At 37.6% G+C, this 20,616-nt stretch overlaps 1 protein-coding gene across 1 annotated transcript in view; it reads left to right on the top strand.

Annotated features, from left to right (window-relative positions):
• Positions 1-20,616, top strand: part of COL5A2 (collagen type V alpha 2 chain) — a 109,244-nt gene that overhangs the window by 71,804 nt on the left and 16,824 nt on the right. Inside the window, exons 13-37 of the mRNA XM_086750847.1 lie at positions 1,170-1,223; positions 1,956-2,009; positions 3,228-3,272; positions 4,499-4,552; positions 5,433-5,477; positions 8,061-8,114; positions 9,765-9,863; positions 10,246-10,290; positions 10,397-10,495; positions 10,968-11,021; positions 12,042-12,149; positions 12,648-12,701; positions 13,436-13,534; positions 14,261-14,314; positions 14,739-14,837; positions 14,947-15,000; positions 15,099-15,152; positions 15,621-15,674; positions 16,227-16,280; positions 16,613-16,657; positions 17,111-17,209; positions 18,081-18,188; positions 18,306-18,359; positions 20,153-20,206; positions 20,307-20,360. Coding sequence (XP_086606973.1) covers positions 1,170-1,223; positions 1,956-2,009; positions 3,228-3,272; positions 4,499-4,552; positions 5,433-5,477; positions 8,061-8,114; positions 9,765-9,863; positions 10,246-10,290; positions 10,397-10,495; positions 10,968-11,021; positions 12,042-12,149; positions 12,648-12,701; positions 13,436-13,534; positions 14,261-14,314; positions 14,739-14,837; positions 14,947-15,000; positions 15,099-15,152; positions 15,621-15,674; positions 16,227-16,280; positions 16,613-16,657; positions 17,111-17,209; positions 18,081-18,188; positions 18,306-18,359; positions 20,153-20,206; positions 20,307-20,360 — 1,647 coding nt within the window. The remainder of the gene's footprint in view (positions 1-1,169; positions 1,224-1,955; positions 2,010-3,227; positions 3,273-4,498; positions 4,553-5,432; positions 5,478-8,060; positions 8,115-9,764; positions 9,864-10,245; positions 10,291-10,396; positions 10,496-10,967; positions 11,022-12,041; positions 12,150-12,647; positions 12,702-13,435; positions 13,535-14,260; positions 14,315-14,738; positions 14,838-14,946; positions 15,001-15,098; positions 15,153-15,620; positions 15,675-16,226; positions 16,281-16,612; positions 16,658-17,110; positions 17,210-18,080; positions 18,189-18,305; positions 18,360-20,152; positions 20,207-20,306; positions 20,361-20,616) is intronic.

The raw sequence follows: 20,616 nt of genomic DNA on the forward strand, positions 1-20,616 counted from the left end.
ATTTGATTATCCTGGTTGTAGAAGCTAATAAACATATACCACTGAGCACAGGCCAAATAAATAGTTTTTATGGGCTACATTCAGTCTAAACTTGTGTAATTTGTACAATTTCAAATCTATATGTAAGACCTTGTATGACAACAGAGATCATCCTACACTGAGAAACTCATTGAGCATAAATAATGTCAAGCAATCTAATATTTTCATTTCAGAGATTTCATACTTTTATAAAGTAATTTTCCCTTTAGGAGTCCACAAGCTCTGGAGTAATTTCCCACTGAACTTTATGATCAAACATTATTCATATAATTGATTATGGGAAGACAAAGACCTCTCTTACATTCCTTGATGCTAGCAAGGAAACAACTTGTCTGTATGTGAAGTTCTACTCTCTAATGCTGAGATCTCAGATGTTTTTTCATGCCTCTGAATATCAGTGTTGCTTCATGATGCTTCGTTTTCTATGATACACCTGCATTATTTTTTGCTTTGCTGAAAGGTATGAACTGAAATATTTTTAAGAACTTTGGTTCAGAGGTACCATACAGGAAGAAATGATATGTTTAAACAATTTGCTGAATTGTTGTTATCTGAGAAGATGAACGTGTTAATGTGATTTCCATTATAAATTCCTGTGACCAATATTCGAAGAGGCACCTGGCTCCCTTCCATTAGTTAGTCTTTCCTGAAAGAGAAACTGGGAAACTTGGTAGTAAACTAAGTGCAAGGGAATTTTGGTTTAATTGTTAAAGGTGTTTTAATAGTAGTTTATCATGCTACTTGACAGACATGTTCTTTCACAATATGTACAGTTTGCAGTTTGGTCTCAGTTTATGCTTTATTTTAAATTACAGCTCTGAGTTTTGAACTCTGTTTATTTAAGGTTTCCTCTTATGAAGCTTCAAAACTTGATCTACCAGTAGTCATTACACTGGTGTAAACAATAAAGCTTTTAATATCAGTGAAAATGTACGTAATGCTGAGACTGTCTAACGTCATAGCGTATCTGTATCATCTGTGACCTGCTCAAATGCTGTGCCTCACTGTATTACGTCACCAAGGTGAAGGAGTGTGAGTATTAGCATTAATGCTGCTACCCTCTTCCCCGTTAGCAGCGTTATCACTAGGTTTATCTGCAGAAATAATTGTTTGTTCTTTTTCCTACTTAGGGGCCTCGAGGCTTTCCTGGTGCTCCTGGTCTCCCAGGTCTCAAGGGTCACAGGGTAAGAAACAGGCTTTTCCCTTTCCTTATAGATGATATTTCCAGGCAGTTTCGGTACAAAAATACTCAACTTCTTTCGTATTACTGGCAAATTTGACTTCACTCTCAGTCCTGCTAATTGCAGGAGAATCACTTGCGTTCTAGAGAGAGGCGGCCTTGGAGAAAACCAATGCTCTTCCCGTTGAAGCTGACCTCTGTATTGTATTCTCTAGTGCTTTCTTCACTCTGTTTTCAAATGATCTGGGAATCTGGACGGAGCTTGCATGAGCCCTGCCAAGCTTCAGGAGGCACAAACCTGACAGTTCGCTCGCTTTGTTGGCAAGTCTGGCGTTAGGGTGGGGAGCTTGAGAGGTGGACATGTTTGCAGCATGGAGTGATTACAAATTACCACGTTTTCTGGCCAGAATTGTACTTTGGGGAGGACTAAATAGGTTCCCGATGGCTCAGAGCCTCCTCCTTGTTGTTTTAGGATTTTTTAAAAAATGTTCTTGTTTTAAAAAGGAAACCAAGTCCAAGGAAATGTACCTTGTACAAATGGTTTCCATTTAGGAAATGTTTAAAACTTTATTCCATCTACTTTTTTTCTTCTTTATTTTTTTTCCTTTCTTGCTCTTGCCACCTTGGATCTATTCTTAACACTTTAGTATTGAGTTATTTCAACAATAGTAGTAGGAAACCTCTGTGTCCGTACATATATGAATATAATTTCTCCATATTTTTATAACTCTTTCAGGGATTGAAAGGACTTGACGGACCAAAAGGTGAAATTGGAGCAGCTGGAGCAAAGGTATTTTCAAAGCCCAAAGAACTAAATTGTTAAGTATGTTTTTTATAATGCCAAAATAATAAAAGATAGTAAATCTTTTGAATGCAGCTTTGTACCCTCTGCTGTCAGTGCTACTTGTATGGAGTGGGATTGTCCATTTTTAATGTGTTTGATCCATATATAAACTGCTATATAATGACATGTCTGGACTTTTATGTGAGAGTTTAATAATGTCAGTCACAATTGCAGCTGGGGCTCAGTTTTAGGACTGTAAGGTATCACAAGGTGACTTAACTGTGGTCTGTGACACCTGTGTAACGCTGAAGATAACAAAGTCTGTTAACAAATAACACATGCACATCTTGCAGTTTTCCACTTGGCCCGTTTGTGGTTCTTGTTGGCTTTATGTCACCAAATTGAGAGGAAAAAAACCCCAGTTTTCTACCTTTTTTTTTTTTTTTGTATAATATAATAAATAAAGCAATGCATAGCTAGATCCTGCCTCTCCTCTTTTGGATTACCTTACTAGAGATTGACTTAAAAGAAACTGACGTTGGAGAGGAGAGATAATATGTATTACCAAACTGACTCTTTCTCAGCTAACAATTTCATTCTCTTAGAATTTTTGACCTTTACTGGTACTGCAGCACCCTTTACAACTTCAGCTGAAAGCAGTGGTAATATACCATAGCTGGCTGGAGACAATAATTTAAAGATGGATTGAAAGTTATTTTAAGAGTTTTCAGACTTTTTTTTGCAGGCTTTTCCACATTGAGCATTGCTGATCAATGCTGAAACATTTTTGACCTAGTGTAGGCTGTTATCACAGGTAAGACAGAACTGTTTTTTAGATTAAAAACATAGTAAACATAGTAAATGAAGTGAATCTTCCAAAATATAAACTAAAATGTGAAATCAATAATTAAGGAGAGTTTGTGTCAGAAAATATTTCTTTCCATTTTCTGTGGAGGCACCAAGAGTAGGAGACTTGGTAGCAACAGTGCAGTAGGTGGTGTGGGCTGTTGGCTAGAACAGCTCGGAATTAGATCTGCTTCACTGAGAATACATAAACATAGCATTTTCCATCAGCATGGGGAGCAGTACCTTTGATGCGCACAGGTAACGGTGCTGATCTGCCTCTTAGGTCTAATGTAAACATAGAAGACGGGGAGGAAACATGTAATTCCATTTTCCTCTAACCCGTTTCATCTAATTGTGTCATTTAATTTCCATTTCTAGGGAGAATCTGGACCAACAGGTGCCATGGGTGCAACAGGTCCTCTAGTAAGTGTCGTGTGCATTGGATATTACAGAAGTGACTTTAAGATTGTAAATGCTATTGCCAATAGGAATGTTAAGGTTTTGGTATCTGTACTTGATGTCATGAAGCAGAACTTTCTCTTAATTAAGGCTTTGTTTTCTATTACACTAACAGTAAAGTTGGTCATTGTGAGCTGTTATTCTTTGCAATTCACAGTCAGAGATAACGATAAGTTGGAAGGCTCAACAGAAACTTGAATGTAGGTTTTGTGATTGTTTACCTACCCATGTAAGTGTAGGGTGATTTTTTTTTTTGTGTGTGTTAACGCTTCATATGGAGTGATTTCAATATGAGAAAAATGGGATTAGGTTGTTCTGAGATAGAAATGGAATAATGTTGGTCAGAAATGTACTGGATAAGAAAACCATGGATTTTGGAGGTTTTGCTGACGATAAGCATGCATGACATGGAAAAGAAACTGAGAAACTTTTTCTCAGAGTAGTTTTCATTCAGATGTGGTTTTCAACACCTGAATACTTGTTAGCAGTGTAACATGCCAAAAATCAACTCTCAGCAGTGCTTCTGGAAGTAAAGCACCTTTCTGATATCAGATAATGACATCTCTCTGCAAAGCACTACTTTGTGTCACGCAGAATATAATATCCCTGAAGTGGAACCTAGTTTGTGAATGAGCTGTAGTAAATGAGATTGCATTATTGACCCTGGTGAGTATATACAGAATTTATTCTAATGTGTTTAAAACTAGAAATACTGTTGAAACAGGAAAAGAGAAATTACAGTCTATTAAAATTCCACTGGGCAAGCCTGTGAGGCTGCAAGAATTTATGTAAGCTCTTACTTCTTTCCTGCCATGGGAGAAGATAAGCTATACCTGCAGGAGAAAAAAAAATGGCTTAGTTCTGTAACTGTTGCTATCATCTGTCCTTATCGTGCTTGCAGTCTCAGTGAACCTAACCAGGGTCTTGTTAAAGGCAAATGACTGAGCAGAAAATCACTGAAGAGCGATGCAGTGCAAAACTTATTTGAAGCAAAGGAAAAGTCAATAATTTTATTTTTCCAAAAGTAAAAAGCAAAGAAAGAGTAGAAAAAAAAAGAAAAAAAAAAAAAAAGATGGGGTTGTGTGTGTTCTCTCCACTATGGGGGTAAAAGTCAAGTGAACGATGTAACCCTTTCTGTTATTCTGCCACGATAAGCTCCTCAATAATGCACTTTTTGTTCTCTCTTCAAGGGACCTAGAGGAATGCCAGGAGAAAGAGGTCGAATTGGACCACAGGGTGCCCCTGTAAGTAGGATCTTCCTTCTCTCTCCTTGTAATTCTTCTCTTGTTTTACTTAAATTTAAATTCCTGAGCCTGAAAGTGTTTATTCATGTGACTGCTAGTCACTTCCTTTGAGAGTTCTGCTGTAGCTTAAGGAAGTTAGGATCTGAGCAGAGTTTTGTGGGCTGAGACCTTTACTGTAGATTTCAAAAGTCAAAAACAGTTTTAAAAGGAGAATACTGACTGTGTGGTAATTGCTCACACCAGAGCTGCCCAGGAGGCTAAATGCCCTGACAACACTTTTTTTTTTTTTTTTTCTGTGATAGAAAAATTTGTTCTTTGTTTCTGTGAAATTTCTCTTGAGAGCCTATTTTCACCATAAATTGCTAAACTAGAAATAATGTGTATTGATTTTGTCTAGAAAGAAGTTTAAAATTTAAACTTTAGTTTAAATTAAGTCTTATAATTTAATTTCAGGTAATAAAACGGTCATCTTAAGAATTATTTTGCTTTTCAGAAAAAAAAAAAAAAAAGAATTAGCCTTAACATGAGATCACATTTGAGTAGAAATTTCTTTCTGTTGCTTTATGTCCAGCGTCAAGTGTTGTTTTTTCTGGCATTTCTCCATGTGACTTTTACGTGCTCCATGTATGTTCTGTGCTCTATACAATTGCACTGTCAAACTATTGGCCTCTCTGAAAATAGGAAAGTGCATTTACGTGAGAGTGAGCATAATTTCTTCCAGAAGTTTTCCATGCCAGTGTTCGGAGGGCTGTTCAATCCAGCATTTCATTAATTGCTTTAGTATGTATGGCTGTTATCACAACTGCTAACAATAAATAATAATAAAAAAACATCAGTTTGAGTTCTTATGAGTATTCTGTCTTGTCGTTTTTATATCTAGGGTGGACGTGGCCAGCATGGTATGCCTGGGAAACCAGGACCAATGGTAAGTTTCTTTCTTAATCACCTATTTTTTTCACCTTGTATTTGCCACTTGCCTTTTGACACTGCCAAAAGCACAAAAAATATTGCCAGTTGCTTGTAGCAGTAAATGCACCTGGAATTATCTGTAAGTGATCATGGCTTTAATGCTGTCATCTGAAAAATTATTCTCTGTAGTTTGCTTTGTCTGAAGGTTTCAACTTGTAGAGGAGCAGGCTAGAGCATCCTCCCTGAAGGGATGATGCTTTGCTGCTTTTATGAAGTGGGATCCATATTGTAGGGAGATAAGCATCCTAAAGATAAGCACTGTCATATAAAACAGTTTATAATTGCATATTATCTTCCTTCACATACAAAGTTGACAAGTTGCACCCATTCCCAGCAAGAGGAAATGCCACTCACCGGTAGCAGCCCTTGCTACCTGCAACTGATCCATTACAAAAGGTGTAAAAGGTAATTTAATTATGGCCAGTCACACATTGGACTCAACCCAAACCACACCTGCCTACAAGTAAAATTTAATTCTGTGCATGCTCTTTGTTTAACAGTAAGTCTTGAGAAACATTTGTTTACCTGTGTCATCTTAATGAACAGACTGTTTTATTACAAAGTTCAGTAAGAAAAGATTAACTGTAATAGAAGCTCAAAAAATGAGTGTAAGTGCCTAAAAGCTGCGAATCTCAATTATTTAGTGTATTATGAAAGAAGGGCAAGTTGCTAGAAGAAACTTTGAAACAAAAGATTTTTCAGTATTGAAAACAAATTATAAAGTTTAAAAAAAGCTGGGTCCTGAACTATGAAATTTTACATGGAGCTTCAAGTTTTTATTTGGCATATTTCATATGAGATCAGCTACACATGATAATTGGTTGGCTAACATTTTTGGAAAAATCCCATGTAGTGTCACAAGGGAGGTGCTGGTAATGCATATGTTTCTCGTTGGAGGAAGTGTTAATGAAATGCATTGTTATTTGGGTCAGTGCAGTGGTATACTGCAATTCTGGAATTCGTCCTGCAACAAGAGAGAGATTTGGCACACGTGTATTTGTGATCCAGTAAACCAGGACACAGGTTTTCAAAAATATACTTAGTGAGCAGTTATATCAGCTCTGCAGAAATCCAGTGCAAGGTCATGGCAGAAACGTCTGTAATCAGTGCTCAGTGGGACAGATTGTTCTTATTAAGTTTGTCAGCAGAGCTTTGTTACATAGAACATTTTTTCACAGTATGCATCATATTTTACAAAAAGAGAGAAAATCAGGAAGAGATAGAAAGGACTCATCTGGAACAGCGTTGTAGTGAATATCTATAACCACTGTGTGCCGCCATCCAGGGTTTATACTACAGTAGAAAAGTCTTCTGTTGAATGTCTTGTTCAGCACAAGAGGCATTATGAAAATGGAAACAATTTACAAATTTACTCTAAAGCCCTTAACTGGAAGTCTTTTTCTGTTTAGCAAAACAAGGTCTCATACAGGTGTATTCAGGGGTATACACTTGAAGTTTGTTTTCTAGCCAGTTTGGACAGTCTGACATGTAATGCAGCCCCAGCTGTTTGCATCACTGCCCAAGCTTCACGTACTTGCAGCCACATGAGGTGTGCCTACCTGCTGCAGTGCTGTGCAGCAAGAATTTGGCTCTAGAACCAGAAATAGCATAGCCACACCAATTCTACGGTCTGCTCGAGCTGTCAGCCTTTCTTAGATACAGCTTCGCCTGTTTCAAGATATAATGCTATTTGGGGAGAGCTATACTGGTTTGGGGAGCTGATGGTGTACCTCTGCACGGCATTGTGTTTCCTGGTAGCCCCACCTTTCCTCCACTTCCTTTTCCAGAAATACCTGCCTTTCTCTGAGCAAAGATCCAAGCAGTAACCCGTCTCTGCTGTATGTCTTTGTCTCTACAGCCTTGAGAATTGGATACAAAACCTGTGTTTTAAAGCTTGCAAATGAATTTGGCTTTGAATTTGAGAATCTCAGTGGGGCAGAAGAGTAGGAAGCAGGGCACGTAGTTGCATAACCTTTAACTATAATTTCACTTGTCATGTCACTTACCTCAAAAATCTCGTCTAGCAACCAATTGTTTCAGTGTAGACATGGCTTGTATTTATCTTTTTTTCTAGATTACTATTTTAAATGCAAAAGAATTGAAACTCTCCTTTGCTACATTCTGTAGGACAAATTGTGATTGCTTAACAAATACCTGATCTTTTCGTTACCATACCAGAGTAGTATAAATGTGAAAGATAGTATTTTGTTAAAGACTAAAATCGAAAAACATTTGCTATAATAATTTTCAACTGTGTATGTTGCAATTTGTGCATTAGTAGCTGAATGAAGAGCTGTAACTTAACTCCAGTCAGTAAATGTATTATTAAAATAAGTACTGCACTACGATACCATAAAATGTATGTGTATCACTTAGAAAAAAAAATGACATTTACACTTATTTTGGTTTTGATACGAACAAATGTTTTGTCACTAAAAAAAATACATTTAATCCCAGAACTGTATTTACTCAGTGATTAGATACTGATCTGTGTGATGTAAACTACTGAATTACAGCTTTGTGTGTCTGTCTTTTATAGGGCCCACTTGGCATAACTGGCTCTCCAGGCTTTCCAGGTGCTCCTGGTGTAAAGGTAACAAAAAATATGTATGTTTTTTAATATGTCTCACAACACAGAATTAAAAAAAAGTGTGCTGGACTACACAGATTTTAGACTGACATGTATACAGGTCACTAAGAGTTGCTGTGAAATCAGTCTTAGACAAGACTTTGAGACAGAAGGTAGCAATCAGAAGCCAAATGAAGTAATTGCAATTCACCACAGTTAGGATACTTTCTTTTCTTTCACTTTTGCTTGAGCTAAGGCATGATTATAAAATGACTGTTGTGATGTGCCTGAGGAATCTTGTCCATTATATTCAAAGAATACAAGGTGAATTATGACAAATTAAGTTGTGAGGACTAGTCTAAGACAGCATGGGTGCAGTACCCTTCTAGTGCTGAAACTTACGGTTTTGGTTGAGAACACTTTTTGAGATGACCTAGACTGGTAAGGAAAATGCCTGAACCCCAACAGAGATGTACTGCAGTTTGTTGCAATACAGAAGATGGTGGTTACCACCATTTGTGGCTCTGTGTGATTGGGCTGAAATGGAAAACTTCATTGGCTGCAGCACTGCCTTTGTGGCGCTTTCCTGTCTTGTTTTTCAGTAAAGTGGTAATTTTTTTTTTTTTCTAGCCTTGACAATATGTCTGCAAAGATAGAAAAGACAACTCATACAGCTTCCTTATACTTTTTATGCTTGCCCTCCACCCGGTTGCTCCTCCTTGTTCCTTTACACTCCTAAAACATTATAGGAAAAAATGATACAAGAATAAACTCTTAATTAGTCAGATAGTCAAGTTCAGCAGATGTTTTCTGTTGTTGTGAAGCTGGCAACATTCACAAAATGTGGTTTTTTGGAAACAAGTCTTAATAAGAGTATTAACCTAAAGTATACAATTAAATGAGACATTTTAGTGCACGTCATAAAATGTTTTGGCACTGCTTAATACCTAAATAAATGTTTGGAGAAGCTGTCACATGATAAATCAATTAAAGCTTTTGAAAAGGAGGGAACTACCTTCAAGTTTGAGCATCAGATGATGTAAAATTGGAATAGCTGCTTTGAACTCCTCAAAGCTAAGCAGACCGTACAGTGAAGATGTGGACTTTGGTTATGAAGGCATGATATTAACAACCGTCGGTTCCAAAGGCATATTTCCTATATGGAGAAAATTCAAAGGAGATGCCAGGAGGAATTTTTTTTTTTTTTGAGCATCCATTCCAATCTTACAGGGGTTTTATATTTAATATAGTGCTGCAACAGTGAGTTAATATGTCCTGTGCAAAAAAACCCTCCAGATGTGTTATCATTTCTAAATCTAAAGCCTTCATGTTAATGAAGCTAAATAAAAATTGTCAAATTAGATATACACTGGAATTTTAGAGGTGTCTGTCTAAAATATTTGGTCTGATGTGAACCGCTGAATATAGTGCCGCTTCTCTGTAGAAAGTTTCCTTGTATACAGTGAGGAAAAACTCTGTACTTTTTAAGTTTATGTTCATATATAAATAGTAGAAGCAGAATTATGTAAGCAAAAATATATGTCAAGGATAATAAACTACTTCAAAACCTGAATTGTCTTTCTCTTACAAACTCAGTATTCCTCCTTAGTTGCTTTGTAGTGCTACTTTTTAGAGCAAAGTAATCTCCAGTTGTTTTCTCACGTGAAATCTTAGGGTGAAGCAGGTCCAACGGGTCCTCGTGGTCCTGAAGGTCCTCAAGGACAAAGAGGTGAAACAGGTCCACAGGGTCCAGCTGGATCACAAGGTCTTCCTGTAAGTACATTAAATTGAGTTCCTCAGTGCTCAGCTTGTGCATGTTGCCTGTTTGTAGGGAATTTTAATACCCCACTTGATGGACATGGAGTTTTGCTTAGGTTACTTCCCTGCACCCCCCCCCCACCCCCCCACCAGGAAAGGAGAAGTCTCACTTATTTGTTTTGTGCTTATTTTGTTGAAAAGAGCTTTTCATTATTTAATTAAAACCACTTGGAAAAATGGAAGTTACACAGCTTGATAGAGTCTCAGCCCTAGAAGTACTGTAAAGCTTAACTTAAACATAAGATCTTAAAGATTAAAAATCACATTAACTTGCATGCTTTGTTACCCATATTAGTATTTGCACAATTAATTTTAATGATTGGTACGTTATCTTTAGGGTACCGAAGGGACAGATGGTTCCCCAGGTGCTAAGGGCCCTACTGTAAGTAATCGTATAACCTGTTGAAAAGATTGTGTAAGTGAATTTTTTTTTTTTTTTTTTTTTTTTTTTCTCTTCTTACTGTGCTTACTGTCCTTTCTACTTGTAGGGATCTCCAGGCACTGGAGGCCCCCCTGGTTTGTCGGGTCCACCTGGTTCCCCAGGACCACAAGGCAGTACCGGTCCACCTGGTATTCGAGGCCAGCCGGTAATGACATATTTGTCTCTGTTTAAACTGTAATGCCTTGCAGATATGTCACTCTGTGAGAATGAAACAGTAATTAGCAGTGGGGTTCCTTTAATTAAATTAATAGCATGCTAGTGAGTGTGCTGACACTCAGATCTCGTGAATCTTCTGTGTGTCCAAAATATACTGCTTTTGCTTCCCTAAAGGTCTAAGAAAAAAGAGTGTCTATATAAACTTGGACAAACAGTAACAGTTGTGTCCTGAAATAGTCTTATTTAAGTTTTTGTATTGATAACAACATAATAAAAAGCACACTAAGGGGAAAGGCAAACCATTATAGGCATCCTATTGTATTGCCTTCAACTAGTTACTCATCTAGGAAGTGTTTTTCTGTTTCATAGCATAATACAAAACGATCAAATTATTTATGCAGAGTTTATGCATAAATTTATGCATAACACCTTGTGGGTGTTATTCATGTGTTTTTTTCCAGGGAGACCCTGGCGTCCCAGGTTTCAAGGGAGAAGCAGGACCCAAAGGTGAACCTGTAAGTCTCCATATCCTTTGTAAGATGAAAAGGAATCACGAAGGCCTGTATAAGTATTTTGCCTAGGTTCTTATAATTTTCAAGATACTTCTTATGCTGATAATCACGAGAGTAATTATTGTGGAAGATAAACTGCAGTGAACCTGGCTAGACAGTACTAGCAATGAATGGCGAAGTAGGACCTTTGACGTTATACATCACCTACACAATATAGGCCTTGCGGGACTCAAGGACAGAAAAAAACAATTAGTGCGTCTGCTGAGGTTTCTGTAGCACACAGAATGAGTGTATTCCAATTTCTTAATCTCATATGGCATGGATCCATATGGTTCTGGACATATAAGAGCACACAGGTCTGTCTGTGTGATTATTATAATTAAAAAGTCCTTTTTATTTTAAACTTGCGTGTAATACATTTTATACTTATGCAGTTATGTATATATTAACTATCTTTTTATTTCTACATGAAAATAATACAAATACTTTTACATTTATGGTATGAATAGCTGTTTAGCCCGCAGCTAACATTTGTGAAAGTTTATTTGAAAACATGGCTAATTCAATGCTGTACCCAATGTGAATTTTGGAAGAGAAGTGTTTCTACAGAGTTGGAGTCAGTTTGTCTTGTCAACCAATCTTTAGTTTTTCTTTCTCACTAGTTAAATGATCATGTAATAACTGACAAAAATGTAGAGATGAAGTAGTGGTTTCCTTGTCCAATTGATAATAGTAAATACAAATCATTGTGTCTGAGCAAATAGGTGATTATAAGTACTGTACAGCTGAAGTGCAAATCACAGTTTATTCGTAGTGTGCTACTTACCGAAATATTAGCTTATAAACATTGTGAAAGAGAAAAGCTGATGCTGAAAAGCTGCATTTTTAACTGATTTAAAACATAACTAATGTTTTCCTTGATTTGAAAAACGTTTATGATGTTTAGAATACAGTCTGTATCAATATACCTGAGAAGTGATGAACCTAACAATGACTTTTAAAAAAATATTTCACATTGACTAGGGCCCACAAGGTCCCCAGGGTCCCATTGGCCCTGTAGGTGAAGAAGGGAAAAGAGGTCCTCGAGGTGATCCAGGGTCAGTAGGTCCACCAGGTCCTGTTGGAGAAAGGGTAAGCAATCCAAAGGAATAATGTGTCTTGAGACATGCACTGCTAAGCTGAAAAACCTCTTAACCTAACCATGAATTTTCTTACAGCTTCGTTGTGGTCGAGTCAAACTTTATTTTCCTAACAGTAGTTAATGCTGTGCATTATTTTTTACCCTGGGTATTTGCATTTGTGGATTCAGTGCACAGGCTAGTATGGTAGGAGAAATGATGGAGATATGATGAGCTAATCTGCAGATCTTTTGCCTAACCCTGTACAAATGACCATCTTGCTTTCATTGAGGCTGTTCACATAGAAGGAGCTGTTCAGCATGCGTGAATGAAACACTGGAATTTTTACCACTCCAAGTGGTAAAAAAAAAAAAAAAGTCAAGTTTAAAGTATTGAAGTAAGAAGGTTGTAAGGAAATAAACTGAACCCTCGAACCATAACTCTAGTACTTTATTTGCAGTAAGTTCAGTAAAAATTAAGATAATAATCCTGTGTCTGTGGCTTTTCCTAGGGTGCTCCTGGTAACCGTGGTTTTCCAGGTTCTGATGGCTTGCCTGGACCAAAGGTAAATGAAATTAAAGCGTCCATCTTTTACCGGTCATTTTTAAAATTTTCATACATATAGATGTATAGAAAGAAAGTGTACCATTAAATACGTCTGCTTCTGGGCAAATAGGCAGATCCTCAAGATCACTGGAAGCAGGATCAAAAGGAGTTGACAAATGCCGAAAAAGGGCCTGAATGTTTTGAGACTACAATTGTTTTGGAGAAAGGTCACTTTCAATTCCTGTGTTGTTCAGCTTTACTTGCTTGTCCCTGACTTAATATTCCATCATGCTAAAATGTGACTAGATAAGAGACATTGATCTGTTCTACTGCTATATTGCTTTATGTGTGGCTCTGGAGTAGGCAACAATTTGAAAAATTGCCTTTTCTTTGTGTGTCGTATAGTTTTTCTGGACTTGTCCGTTGAACAGGTGGGCTTACCTGTCTTTGGCTTTCCTAACTGCTCTAACACTTCCAGGGAAGTGTCTCACATATATGAAATTTAGTGTTTCTGTAAATTCCTAACGTCTTGGCAAAAATAACAGGGGTTCTAAAATTCTTATATAAAGTTGCTTTATGAGGTAACGTTCAAGTAATAATTTGGGAAAAAACAATGATAATAATAAAAGTACAATTGATTTGGAACTCTGTTTGCAAAAATAGATCCTTAATAGAAGAAACCTGTTTTGTTGAACCTTCACTTACTGTTGTTGTTCTACCTGTTTAACTGGTAGCCCATTGGTATCTTTCTAGGGTGCCCAAGGAGAGCGTGGTCCAGCAGGTTCTTCTGGTCCTAAAGGGGGTCAGGGAGATCCTGGGCGCCCTGGTGAACCTGGCCTACCTGGTGCAAGGGTAAGGAACTATTAGCAGTACACTATAAAGCATGGCATTTTTAATTTTCCAAAGGCAACAATGAACTCTGCAGAACTAGGAAGCTGTTATACAAGGACAGACTTGTTTCAGTGGGGCTACTTAAAGAGTAAAGGCCAAAATACCTGTCTTTTTACCTGCTGATGTTGGGAAGCGCAGCTTCCATTTGTCTTTGAAAAAGGAGGAATAGCCCTGATTGAGGCTGGCTAAGGCAACTGAAGGAAGTGTGCTTGTAAAGTACATAGTTGCCGCAGTTAACGTGAATTGAAGGCGAGACATTCGTTACATTGGTGACTGACTTGCATAGCTGAGTGGTGCATGTCATCTAGAGATTTTTTCCAGGAAAAATGCATGGGGAGAATTTTGGAATATCACAAAAGGAGAGGAAGGGAACAGCAAGTGTAAGATGTGATATAGATCACTAGGTAGTGTTGTCAGAAATAAAGATGAGCCTGTGAGAAGCTCAAGAGGTGTAAAAGCAAGAAAATGAAGAATAGGAGAAGGGAAGATCAAAGACAATGAGGGGGTGAAGCTGTAAAGTGAAGATGAGGATAAGGAGCTTTGATACAGAGAAGATACTCTTTGCAAAGAGTATCTTAGTGTTTGTACCATAGTAGCCACTGAGCATGTGTTCTGCATTTATTTACATTTCTCTACTGTTCTAGAATTATATACACAATTTAACACAAATATTATTCTGGCTTTTAGGGTTTGACAGGAAATCCAGGTGTTCAAGGCCCTGAAGGAAAACTTGGCCCCTTGGTAAGCAACAACAAATCAGTACTTTCAGTAAAGAAACAGTAATTTGAAGATACTAACTCATTAAAATTACTTTTATTAAATTGAATTTTCTTGATTTCTGAAGGTTCATCTTCTCTTTAGTTTTGTTTGTGTAGCAGTGTCTGTTGTTTAGCAGCTGCTGCAATATTTTTAAACTACTTGGAACTAAATATCTTTTCTAAATGTCTCTTTAAGGAAACAATAAAGTATTTTTACATAATAGCTCAGTGATGATAATTGTGTAGTATTTGGTTAAGTCTATCAGTATGGCTAAAGATAAGTCTCCTTTAAAGACATTTTGACTGACAACCGTAGCATCAAACCAGATTAATGTTATTTTTTATATATACAAAGATTTTCCAATTTAATGTTGAAAATTTTTTTTTTTTTTTTTTTTTTTCTGTAGGGTGCTCCTGGAGAAGATGGACGTCCTGGTCCAGCAGGTTCAATAGGAATCAGAGGTCAGCCAGGCAGTATGGGCCTTCCTGGGCCAAAGGGTAGTAGTGTGAGTATGGCACCTTGTACCCAAGATCTGTCTAACTTTAACCATTTGCATGTATTTTAACGGATGGAAATGGTATCGCAAAATAGTAATTTTTATTTCTGCAAATTAGGGTGATCCTGGAAAACCTGGAGAAGCAGGCAATGCAGGTGTCCCAGGACAGAGAGTGAGTGTGACTGTTATTTGCACTGATTACAGAAAATTATGCTTTTCTGTTATATGTGTTCACTGTACGAAACTTCTTCCTATGTCGTTTTAATTTAGGGAGCCCCTGGTAAAGATGGTGAAGTTGGTCCTTCTGGTCCTGTTGGCCCATCAGTAAGTCAGCTTTTACCACGCTGCCTGCCCATTGCTCCATCCATTTATTACTCTTTCTACTTCTGTTTTTATCTATCTTTATGCCAGTTGTTTATTTCAAAGAAAAAATCTCCAGAACATTTAAAGAAAAAAAATTGCTAGAAAAAAAAGAATATATATAAGTAGTCTAATACCTTTTACTAATCATTACAAAAAGTAGTGCAAGGAGCAAAATGTTCTCATAGTTAATTTCCCTAGCTTCTTTGATTTCAATGGAACTGAGTGTTTTCCTGTCAGCACAAAATTTTGAGGGGGGAGGTCTTAAAGAATACATGTTATTATGTCTTTTAGATAGGGTATATCTTGGCCTGGGGTAAGTAAAAATGTATGATAAATATGTAATTAAAAATATACATATGCATAGATTAAAAAAATTGTGAAGCCTGCCTACATTCCTGTACTGTTTACTTATTACTTTCCTTTGTGTAGGGTCTGGCAGGAGAAAGAGGAGAACAAGGCCCTCCAGGTCCTACAGGGTTTCAGGTGTGTGCATTCATTTTTTTTAAAGAAAAAAACCCAGCCATGTCTTTATCAACTTAAATTGGAGAAATTCAATCAAGATGTTTAACAAAACACAATGTCAGAGCTAAGGCTCAGAATAATTAGTGATACTTAGCTTTCACATCAGCTGTGTGCTAAACTGAACTGGCGAAGTCTTACCATATCAGCTCTCTATCCCTTGAGAAAACCTTTGTTGGTTTTCAGTTTTAATTTGGACATTTTCCAATGTTCTAAGTATGGAGCAAAAGTATTGTTTTGATAATCAAGTATTAATTAAGTCAGTCTTTGGTTATAGAGAACTTTATTTTTAGGGCTGATGCGCATATGTCCTACGAATATTAAGGGTTGCCATCTCATTTAGAGGGGAGAAAACACTTGGGTGAAATATTAATGTAGTTATTTTGCTTGGGGATCTCTGAGGGTGTACTCTTGTACAGGGTGTAATACTACATTAATATTCTTGGTGTCTTAATTAAATCTGGATTTACATAACTTTCTATCATGTTAGTGACCATTTTTACTTTTTTTTAATAGGGCTTGCCTGGGCCACCGGGTCCTCCAGGTGAGGGAGGAAAGCCAGGTGATCAGGTAATTTCTGTGTAATTTAACAAGAATTCACGTCATAAAGTAGTATTACCTTTTATTCTCTTTGTAATTTAGTTTCCCCCTCTATTTGAAAATCTGTACTGATGTAGTCTGCAAACTGTCCAAGAACTGCTTTTGGAGAAAATAATTACTAGAATCTGATCATCTTCTTGGACTGAGTTGGACTATCTCCTCTTATCGTGGACAGATAATATTCAGAACTAGCCATCTACATTCACAGTACTTTGGAAATGAAAATGTTGTATCTCTAGTTTCTGTAAGTATAAGGCTATGAATAATGCTTCCATTCTAATGGTGAGTTCTATTCTGCTTAGGGTGTTCCTGGAGATCCTGGAGCTGTTGGTCCGTTGGGCCCTAGGGTAAGTATTGTCTTTCAGAGTTTAAACATTCATAACAGTTCTCTGAGGTTGAAAGTTGATACATAAAATGTCCTTTAACAGCTAAAGCGAATATTTGACTTTTTTTTCCTCACTAATAAAATGGTTGTAAACACGGATACGTTTTAAAATGGTTTCTGTAAAACCTACCACCTTTAATGGTTTCATAGCTCATGAAGTGGTGTTGAGTACTTGCTGCTAAGTGCTTTGGTTTGCAGCTGTGAAATAGCAGTTTTTAGTTTGCTGAGCAACATGGTATTTCCCTTACATTTAACAATAAAAGCATAAAACTGTTTTTTATTTGGTTGGTTCTCCTAGAATTTGTTCACAGGCTCTTTGTTTGAATAGCAGTGCTGCACTTACGGTGTATGTACAATTTTGTCTACCAGAACTGTATCCTGACTTCTAAATAAGTAATAATTTTCCATTTTGTAGGGAGAACGTGGCAATCCAGGGGAAAGGGGAGAACCAGGTGCATCAGGACTCCAGGGTGAAAAGGGTATGGCTGGAGGTCATGGTCCTGATGGTCCAAAGGTAAGCTCAGTGAAGATTTCTACAGTGATGTAATGTACAATTCTGCTAATTTGCATGAACGCTAAGAGAGACAGCGTTTTTGTTATAATATAAAAGGGATATCTTTTAATGAAAGGTATCTTGTTTATATAAGGGTTCTAGGAGGACTTACAAGTTATTCCAGTACAACAATACTAACAACTTGCAAGATACTAAAGTGTTGAGAAATCACATTTTGTATTAATTTATATAGGTCTGAAATGTAAAATGGTGGTTGTGTTTCTCAGAAGAACAGGGCAAAGCCATTTCTGAACTGCAGAAAACCCTCTGGCAATGGCTGCATTTTAACAATAATGTCAGTTTATGTGAAGAAACTTGGCAGGGTTGAGTGTTTAAAAGACAGTACTGAAAACTGCATGCCTTTTTTTCACCTACAATTGGTATAATTGGGCTTAGAAAGGTTACCTGAGGGAGGGAGTGTCCCTTGTAATGCAGGACCGTAATGGATGTGAACTGTGAGAAGCAAAGCATAAATAAAGCATCTCTGCCACTGACAACTTCTACCTGTAGCTAGTTTGTGTGATAGACCCAGTGGCATCAAGGTCAAGTTAGAAAGATGCTCAAGCTTCTTTTTTCACCTGTTCTCATCCCCAGTATGCACTGAGTAAATAGTAATGTGTTTGGAAGGACTACAGTATTACAACTGAACTTCTTGAGTGACACAATGAGAAAAGAAAGGTATTTGGACATGCATAATGTCCAAATTTAAGAGAAAATTATTACTTAAAACTGTACCCCAGAGACTTCAACACAGGCACAGCATGTTCTGCAGCCTAGAGACAAAGATAGTTCTCAGATGAATGGACAACAACTTGTTCCTTATTTGTTTCAGGGAAGCCCAGGCCCTACTGGGATGCCCGGTGATCCAGGCCCACCGGGTCTTCAAGGTATGCCTGGAGAAAGAGGGATTGCTGGAACACCTGGCCCCAAGGGTGATAGAGTAAGTCTGGTTATTTCTGTTGTGCTGAGCAGAGTCACCTGTCTCTTAGTACTGTAGTTGTTCCAGGGTATGAACTGCTCAATGTCGTGATTGAGACTTTCTGGGTCTTTTCCATAGGGCGGCATAGGTGAGAAAGGTGCTGAAGGTACAGCTGGTAACGATGGGGCAAGAGTAAGTAAATCTGTCGCTCTTTTTACACCTACTCTCCACACAGCAGATTTACTGTGCTAGAGGTACTCGGCTCATAGAGTTAAACATTACTCAACTTGGCAGTATTGTGGGTTGACAGTTGTTCTCGTTCACCCTGCCCTCCAAATTTGGTCTTCAGGTTTTTCGACTGCTGTACACGATGTTTTGGGACATCTGTGTTCCAAGCCCGTGTTTTGTGTAATCAATAATGGGAGTTAAGATGTCAGTGGAAAGGATTCCCAGAAGTAGCACGTTCATTTGGGATTCAGCTAAGCTGACTATAGTGAAAATAGGGAAAGAAAGGGACAGGCAGAGATCAATAGCCAGAAAGCAAGCCCACCAATTCTGACTCTTGAACTAAGGCAGATGCCTCCTTATTGTTTGGATTGAGTTGCCCATGGTCTGTCCCGAGTTTCATTGGCAAAAAATTCCCGTGAGTGTACTGAGCCCCATATGGGCAGTAGGTTGCTGACGGTTCTGGAAAGCTTTGTACCTCCTGTGCATAAATAACATGGCTACTCTCCTACGTGCAGTGAATCCAATCTGTTCAAGACCTGTTGCACGCGCACTTCTGCATAGACTGGCTCTCCAATAATCCCAGATATACAGGGTTTGCTGTATAAGCACTGGCTGTATTTTCTTCCCAGAAGCTGTTAGAGTTAGTTTTTACATGAGTCGTGTCTATCTGAGATTCTTGGGTTTTGCAAACCAGTTAGAGTATTAACTGCTAGGCGTTTGGAAATCTGAGATCCAGAGGATTCTGACTGAACTAAGTTTCTAGTTAAAGAGGAGAAGTTTTTGGAGAACCCCTAGCATACAGAAGCACTAACTCACAATTAGCAGCTGTGAGCTGGAATTTCATTGTAAGTCAGCTAGTATCCAAAGATACAGAGCAGTTCTTAGTCAGTGTAGGGCAACAGAGTTTACAGTAACTAATGAACAGATAAAGTAATGGTGAACTAAATGTACATCCCTCTTCCAAAGCTAAATATCTGCAGATATCTCTGCTCCTGATCACTGGAGCATTGATGATGATGCAGTATCCTTTGTTAATGCTGTCTTTTTTTTTTTTTTTTTTTTTTTTTGTATTTCTCTTCAGTTTAAACTAAGTTACAGTGCCTGGTTTTGGGGAGGGAGAATTTTGTTCGAGCTAAACTTTGTGCAAGTTTGTGGTACTGTGCTTCCAGTGCAAGAATCATAATTGCAATATCTAAATATTAAAAAAGGTAATATGAATAGTGCTGCAGGATAATAATATGCAGTTGGTGGATTTGGATGGAGAAATTGGAACCTATTTGTCTAACTGCCCTATGAAGAGGAAAAGGACACTTTTGAGGAGTTTTCAAGACATAAATTATCTTCAAAAGTAACAATAGACACATGAAAATTAACTTAAGCAATAAAATACTAGCATAAAACAAATAGCTTCTGTGCAGGTGAGGAAAAAAGGACATTTCCTGAGAGAGCAAAATAAAAACAGGGCTTTTATTATCATTGGCCTTATTCATAAGCGCTTGCATAAAGTAGAAGATGAAGTTAGTGAAGAAAGAGAGAAGGAATGAAAGCTGAGCTTTCAAGATGTGAGATTTTGGTAACTGGGAGAGGAAACAGAAGTAAATTTTAGGTAAAAAACACCCGACAAGATTTCAGAAATAAAGGAGGAGAATTTAAAGCAATTAAAAAGCATATGGAAATAGTAACATAGGAGAAGTTTTAAACTAACAATTTTGAAGCATTACTTTTTTAACTTCCTTTTATCTTAATTTGTTCAAAAGGGTCTCCCTGGTCCAATAGGCCCAATGGGTCCAGCAGGTCCCACTGGTGAAAAGGTAAACAGATTTTTATACCATTCCGTACTGAAGTTTCTTAATATTATCATACTTTATTGGCATTTTGCTACTTCTCTAGTAAATTTAATTTTATTTTAAGGGTGAACCAGGTCCTCGAGGTCTAGTTGGTCCTCCTGGCTCCCGTGGAAACCCTGTGAGTAAACATGTTTGTTTTTTGCCTGACGTAAGTTAACAATATCTAACATTGATTCAAGCTCCAGGTTTTATCTCATTCGCTGATGTATTTTCATCTTTTTCTTCTGCTTTCTTTGTAGCCAAAATCTATAGTTCTGTCTTGATGCTGTGCACTTGCAAAACTATTGGGAGATCTTGTTCCTCTGTCCTATACTTGTTTTAGGGCAATCTTTACATGGATTGACCCTCCTTTACCCCACTCCTGAAAGTATGCC

This window comes from Chlamydotis macqueenii, chromosome 6 (assembly GCF_036417535.1).
Source record: "Chlamydotis macqueenii isolate bChlMac1 chromosome 6, bChlMac1.mat, whole genome shotgun sequence".
NCBI classification, from domain to species: Eukaryota; Metazoa; Chordata; class Aves; order Otidiformes; family Otididae; genus Chlamydotis; species Chlamydotis macqueenii.